Source organism: Vollenhovia emeryi, unplaced genomic scaffold (genome assembly GCF_000949405.1).
Source record: "Vollenhovia emeryi isolate VEMERY1.0 unplaced genomic scaffold, V.emery_V1.0 DF939376.1, whole genome shotgun sequence".
In the NCBI taxonomy this organism is placed as follows: Eukaryota; Metazoa; Arthropoda; class Insecta; order Hymenoptera; family Formicidae; genus Vollenhovia; species Vollenhovia emeryi.
This window is the reverse complement of record NW_011966990.1, coordinates 53,163-60,830: the sequence shown is the minus strand read 5'-3', so window position 1 is coordinate 60,830 and position 7,668 is coordinate 53,163. Positions and strand designations below refer to the sequence as shown.

The window sequence follows — 7,668 nt, the reverse complement described above, 5'->3', positions numbered from 1 at the left end:
TTTGCTGGGTTACGTTTTACGTCCTTACGGAATTTTATGTGTGAAGGCCTTAAGGCTGATGGCAGACAACTATCCGTAGACTGACGTAGTCGTAGACTTAAGGTAAGGCAGAGAAAAATATAAGCCGTAAGGAACACGTGTTCCACGGCTTACGTTTTTCTCTGCCTTACCTTAAGTCTACGACTACGTCAGTCTTAAGCGCTTACGGATAGTTGTCTGCCATCAGCCTAAGTCTTGCATCCCATCTTTATAAGTCTGTACGTCCTGCACATACAATATGTATGTATGTACGTACATACATCATATATTTAACATACGCATCGTTTACTTTACTGGATATCGCAAGATTCCGTGCGTTCAGTTTTCGTCCGCGCAGTTTCCAGAAAAGAAATGAAACGCAACCCCCCTCGATAAATATATGTTATAATCTTATTTTATTGCTTGCGTTACCATACGTGTAGGAATACAAATTAAGCGCTTTATATTACAGTGTTCGTCGTGTTAAAGCTATCGGAAAGAGGAAGAGAGAATTAAATAGAATCCCACGAACACACGGCCATGTCGTTCGTTGTTCGAGTCGCGCTCGAGCTCCGGGACGCGGCAGAAGACAGGTCGTTTCCTCACGGTGTGTTGTTTCATTAATTCGCCAGAGAGAGAGAGAGAGAGAGAGAGAAACAATTGAAGAAAACGAGAGAAGTCGCCCCTGGACGCAGCGGCAAACCAATTCCAATTTGTTGGTTTGTTTATACTATTGCACTCTCTTTCTCTCTTTTCTCTTATATAAAATATTCTCGGCCCTGTCGCACCAACAATGCTGGACAACTAACTACTTTATTTTATAGGATGACTTCCCGAATAGACGATTCCTCGAATGATCAAATTGCACCGTTCAATATGACAATCTTGTAGACGTCGTAGCGTACCATTAATAATATACACAATTTTGTTTGCTTCAATTGAAATGAGAATTTATTTCTCTCTGAGATATAAAGTTGATCGATCGTTTCAATTAAACGGGGGGGGGGGGCTGATTCATTTGACTTGAATTCTACAGAAAACTTGGCGAAGATTCGTTTGATCTAAATGTGATATTGATAAGAATTATGATCAATCTTAAGGATTACGTCGCGATGCTGTTCAACACCGAATTATAATCGGCAATTCTTTCATTTTCTCATTCCGATAATTGCAATATACGCGCGGAAAGAAATAAAAAACTATTTAGTCAATCGAGAGCAAACGTTGGCGCAGCAGATCCAATTAAGGTATTCATTCGATCGCCTGGTCGTCGTAAAACCGTACAGCACACCTTTATGGAAAAAAACACGCAAGTTTTGAGTGTTAACTCTCGATTATCCGAATTTACTCTCAAATTTGGGCGTAAATATCCAGATTTAAATATTTACATCCAAATTTGAGAGTATAATTCGGACAATCGAGTGTTAACACTCAAAACTTAAGTGTTTTTTCCGTAAGGGCAGAAAGTTAAAATAATGTTGCTGAAACGTTGCAATGTTGAATATTGAAGTATAAATATCTTTCCTACGTTGAATCTAGATTAATGTTTGTACATTAATTTTTTTATATTACTGCAACGTTAAAACAATCTTGAACAAATTATTATTTTTTGACACTCAAATAGATACTTAAAAATGTATAATTATGAAATGTATATACATATATGTATATGTATATATATGTAATATTTTTGCAACGGTCAGAAATTTTCTGAGCTAAGATTGGATTATTATTTTTTTAGTGGAATAATTCAATTCCAGCACTTCCTACAGTTGTAAAAAATATTCTGCTAAACGCGACCAATGTTAACTCAATATAATTTAACAATGCTTTCTGAATGTTGAATTGTAACGTTTACAAGACATTACAATTCAGCGGACATCAGACAGCATTTTTGCAATATCTTTTCAACGTTGAATCTACATTTCGTAACATTGATGCAATATTGTAATGGAACGTTTCTGAGATGTTGATTCAACATTTGTGTGCTGTATGGGAACGATCATTACACCTAACGATATCGAGTCGCAAAGTTGACGCTTAGCTCCCGTTCCTCCAAACGTGTTAAATTCCTCCGTCAGCGGTCAAAGCTAGACGAATTGAAGACACAGCCGACAGAATCTGTCGTGCATGATTGTGTCTCTGATCTTCACGATTCTTTCCACGGAGTAAACTACAATTTATATATGTATAACGCGCGCGAAATTACATAAAAAAGTTTTATAATTTCCATTTATCTCGGCATCTCGGAAACTTCCCTCCTGACAATGAGTCGCGAGAGAGCGACTTGGGAGGCAATTCTTTTCGTATCGAAATCGATTCTGCTAGATCCTTATTGGAGCTCATCGAGAAAATCCTCGCGGGAGGCTGATTCCAGTTGGTTCGGGTTTCTTCATGCAAAGTAGCTGTAAACCATCCCAAGGGACTCTGGGACTCTAAGGGGGTGGGGATCTTCCGGATGAAGGAAGGGGACCTCCCGATCAATCCCGATCAACCTCACTCGTCTTGTGACTGAGAATGGTCTCGATGTTGCGCTGAATCCGCGCGATCTGCGATCGTTTACTCCTCGGTGTCATTGTGCCCCCCTCCTCGATGTACAAGTTACCGGCCGCCGCTGCCGTTGCTGCCGTTGCTGCCGTCGTCGTCGTCGTCATCGTCGTTGTCGTCGTCGTCGTCGTCGTCGTCGTTATCGTCGTCGTCGCCGTCGCCGCCGCCGCCGTCACCACCGGCGTCTCTCGTTTCCGGTCTGCAAGCAAAATAAACGAATCCTCATCAGGCCTGTCGGTCAAGCGCGAGTAAAGAGAGAAGAGGCTCCAAGCCGCGTCGCGCGGCTTGAGATCAGCTTAATACGGGAGGATAGAAACTTGCTATACTTTTGACAATTGATTCAAACGGATCGATACTCGAAGAATTTTTCGAGAAAAAGGAAAAAGAAAATTGTCTTTGTAACGTAGCTTGAAATTTGAGTTATAGCGAATTCGGTTGCTTGTGCACTAGTGCGCACTGAGTGCACACTAAGGCTTGTTTACAATCAATTCTTATATTTAAAGATCGTCTGAAATATCTCTTGAAATATTTCGTAGTCTGTAAAATAATCTGTGTAACATCCACGCAGATTATTTTTTGGCTAAATACTTTTTGAACATGTATTTAAGACAAAGTTAAATATAAAAATGAACTATAAACAGGCCTTAGTGTGCACTCAGTGCGCATTAGTGCAGGCAATCGAATTCGCTATTTAATTTAGAACCGCCGCGACACTTAATTAACAGCCGACGACGTATTGTAATAATGTAATGAATAATAGAAAAGAAAGACGCATTGAGTGTGAAAAAAATGTCTTTGTAGTTGAATCGGACATATCGATATACTTTTTGACTTTCCCTCGATTGAATTCGATCGTAGTCGATTAATCATCGATTCCCAAACGCGCCTGCAGTCTTAATTATTAAGGAACCTCCGTTAGATTAAAAATACAATAATTCGTCCGGCGCCCTCCGAAAAACTCGATCTATCTAAAGCGCGATCCGCTTGAGGGAACGAACGCGCGCGTTGTATTTCGGGAACACCGTGTACATCGCGTTACGCTTCCGGTAGCGGCCGGTCCACATATAAATACAACTTCCGAGGCGTGGGAGCGCAATGAAATATTCCAGCGGGGGAAAAGATCTCGTCTCGCTTTCCGGCCAAGAGCGTGGCGTATATTGACGCGGCACGCTGCGCCGCTGCTAAAATTGGCAACGGATTGATTTTCGGGCTCACGCTCGCGCGGTTTACGCGCGTTAAACTCGAAAGTGCAACAAGGCGGGCGCACAGTGGCGAATTCGGTGACTTCGAACCGGCACGATGCACCGTACCGTAGAGTTTTATGAATCGCAGCGTGGTTATCACGGAGGAAAATTCCGATGGCGGCAATTCCGCGACAAGCCGCAACAGTTGGGTAGATATAAACTTTTGAAAACGTCGCTAAAAAATTGCTAATATAATAGATTGCACGATTATACTTTTCTCTTCTTTCATCTCTTTCTTTAAAGACCTTTAAATTTTCTATTTTTTAATTCTTTCACTCGGCTCTCTGCATCTGGCACTTACGCACTAACGTGTGTAACGCCATAGCGTTCGGTACCGCGAAAATAAATATTGACAAAGTATAAAGCTATGAGTGTAAAAAACATTTCTTTCAATCAGGTACAAACTTCTCTCGCAAACCAGTTTTCGATAAGTAATACGTTTCTTTTATTTTTATATTTCCATTATATTTTCTTTTTGTCAAATCCATTCTTTTACCTGATATAATTTTACACAGGTACGTGTTATCTGAATTGATGCGCTCACTACTGTGCAATGTGACGTACATGTCTGACAATGAGCGCGAATTTCGGACAATTCGATTTGTCAACTTTGAACACTTCCCTGCTGGAAATAATTCTACAAAAATTCTACAAAAAAAATATACTGTCAGAATTTAAGAAATTCTACATAAAAAGTGTTGTAAAAATGAACATGAAAATGCTAGAATTGAAACACTTTTGTGAATTCTTGTAATATTCTACAAGCAAGCAGATGTTTTAATTCTTTGAGATTTTGTTGTTTCTCAAATTTTTTAAATTAGTAAAGTTTTCTACTTTTAAATTAGTAAACTTTTCTAATTTTTTAACAAACAAAATTGTACATTTTCATGAAATACTACTTGCAATAATTTCTTCATTTGAGAACATTGTAATTTGTGGTACTATTTCGTCGATATTTTTACAAGAAAATTAATGTTTCAACGAAGATATAAAAATTTCTACAAATTTCTATTTCAAGTCATTTTTTGTAGTCATTTATAGAAATTTTCTCCGCTAGGGTTGTCATTTCAAAACTGTTATAACCTCGATATTTTGGTACTATTAAGATTTTCGTCTTGAAATTATCTCAAGAATGTGTCACTAACGGGTGGCGCGTCAGGTCTAATAAGACACGTTCTGTAGGCACATGCAGGGTGTTCCAGGAGGAAAGGTCAATATTCTGGGAGGTGATAGTATCGGTCATTTTAAGCAAAAATGTTCATATGAACATATGTCTCATTCCCCACTGTTTCCGAGATAGAGCACATTTTGTTGACATCCTCGTTCAGATAAAATATGAACACCGGGAAGCGTTCCACTTTCACGCAATGTATTGAAAACCTTGGAAAACACTTTACGATTCGGAATTCTGCGTGTAGGAAAGCGTCGACAGTATTCTTCAACAGCAGCGGTAGCACTACCATCACAGAAACCGTAAACATACAGCATATCTGCATATTCGACATTTGTGAATATGCTAGCCACTTTGAACATTTCTACAATGTTATTGGCACAACAGACGTATAAAAGTAAAGTCCCGCAGACGTTTATAAGGTTGGGTGAAGGGTGAAATGTACAGACAAAAAGTAAAAACACGAGACATTCAAGTAGCTCTATCTCGGAAACAGTGGGGAATGGGACTTATATTCATATGAACATTTTTGCTTAAAATGACCGATACCATCACCTCCCAAAATATTGACCTTTCCTCCTGGAACATCCTGTATACATATTTAATATGTACTGTACATACGAGTATATTCCCAAATAGCACCGTACATCTTATGGACGTCCGTTTTAGGTTCATTTTACTACCATACGGCCATGGACATAATAAGATCGTCCATTGTACATACATACAAAGATATACATTGGATGTGCATAAACGGACGTCCAGTGGACATCCATTTAAGATTCCCTTTATACTATAACTAATTTATGGATATATACTCCCTCGAGTAGAAATGAAATCATGCATGCCTTGTGTATGACGTCAGGGTCCGATAGGGAGGAAGTAAGGAATGCCCTAATAAGGAATCCCTGAAATGTGCCTGATCCGGTACGCCTGATTCCCTCATAGAATTTGATAAACGTTAACGTGAATATATAGCACTAGTACCACTCACTGCCGCGGCGTGGCGACCGCGCGTTAGTCTTTCTCGTAAGTAAAAATCATCCCGTATTAGTATAAGAGGCGAGCCGATATGATGCGACAGCGAGTTGTTGGATCATGGATAAACTTCAATAACCTGAATATACTTTTGATGACTATGTAATTTAACACAATTTAAAAATTAGTTTAAAAAATTGAATTTTCACCCTACTAAAATTTCTGCCTGGGAATGTATCCAGTAGAGATTTCAATTTTGTCCATAAAAAGTCCAAAGTTCATCCATTAGATTCATAGTTTATTCATTTACGATCCATAATTCATCCATAATTCATCCATAAATGTTCATTAATGGACAACTTATGGATGTCTATTGGAGTTGCAAATGGATGTACAATGGACGTTCTTCGTACGTCAGCTGCAACTGATATGGACGTTCGATGTATGTACACAATATCCGGCATGGATGTTCATTGTACGTACATAGGACGTACTTGTGTTTATTGGGTTACATCCCAGACAGCACACGACGTCCAATGGACGTCCATTATAGTGTTTTGGAAAGCTATTGAAATAAGCTACAAGAATATGTAATGAAAAAGGAGAGTTCCATATAAAAATTTCAAGATGATCTTTAGATAACCTTGATAAAGCTATTCAAGGTCATACTGATATTACTATGAAATGCGCCACTAAAAACGATACAACTTTTGTCTTTAACATTTTTTTTCTATCTTGGATATTTAAGAAGTTATTCAGGAATTTCAACTTAAATATACATATACTATATGTACATATGTATAAACTGAACCCTTGCACCGATTATCGTCAAATACAATACCAGCCATCTTTTAATGACACTCTATTAATGTGCCAAAGTTGAAGGCGATATCTCAAAAATTGCGGAAGTGAGAGCGCGAACAATTTAGTGAACACATACATACACACACACACACACACACACACAGATATGTTTTAATAAGTGTGTTTTTTGACGTTTTAAAACATTCTAAACCCATTGACATTGAAAACTGGAAAGAAATTTTCGCACGAAAACAAAGCTTCCTCTATGAGGAAGCAAAATGTATAATTATGAAATGTATATATGTATATTATATATGTATATATTTAATATTGGTAATTATTTAGATTAACACACCCACCTCCAATAACCTTGGGATTGACATATATTATAGAGGTCACCCTCCTGAGTAACCCTCAAAAGGATTTAGCCGGCGCTCGTTGTTTATTAAAAAGTTATTAAAAAAACAATGTCAACCAATTATATGTAATTTTTAGACACAAATATTAAAAATTTTGAAAAATGTTTTAAACAAAAGTTGTAGATCTCTTTAAAATATACATTTTATGTCCTATTCATTTTTACTATACGAGTGACAGTTTTCGATAAAAATGATGGACACTAAATCTTATATCTCTCCTCTCATCTCCATCTGTCGTACGTCATGGAAGTACATGCATGGAGACAGTATGTTCCGCCCCCCCTCCGGGGGGGCTCCACTTCGTTAAAAATAACCCTACCCACCCTATGTCAGAGGTGTGGAGTGGATCTCGCTTCACGTGGAAAGTCGCAAACCCATGTTGTGTCGCTACATTTCGTCAGTATGACAGAAGGTAGTAAGTTGTAAGTGCGGGAAAGGAGGTGAGGAGAGAGAGCAGGTGGGGTGGGGAAGGGATGGGAAAGGGGAG

The 7,668-nt window shown here is 38.5% G+C and overlaps 1 protein-coding gene across 1 annotated transcript in view; it reads right to left on the bottom strand.

Moving 5' to 3' along the window:
* Positions 1-1,949: 1,949 nt before the first annotated feature.
* The window catches only part of LOC105558132, a 38,536-nt gene continuing 32,817 nt past the window's right edge, over positions 1,950-7,668 (bottom strand). Inside the window, exon 5 of the mRNA XM_012005657.1 lies at positions 1,950-2,764. Within this exon, the coding sequence (XP_011861047.1) occupies positions 2,499-2,764 (266 nt within the window). The 3' untranslated portion in view covers positions 1,950-2,498. The remainder of the gene's footprint in view (positions 2,765-7,668) is intronic.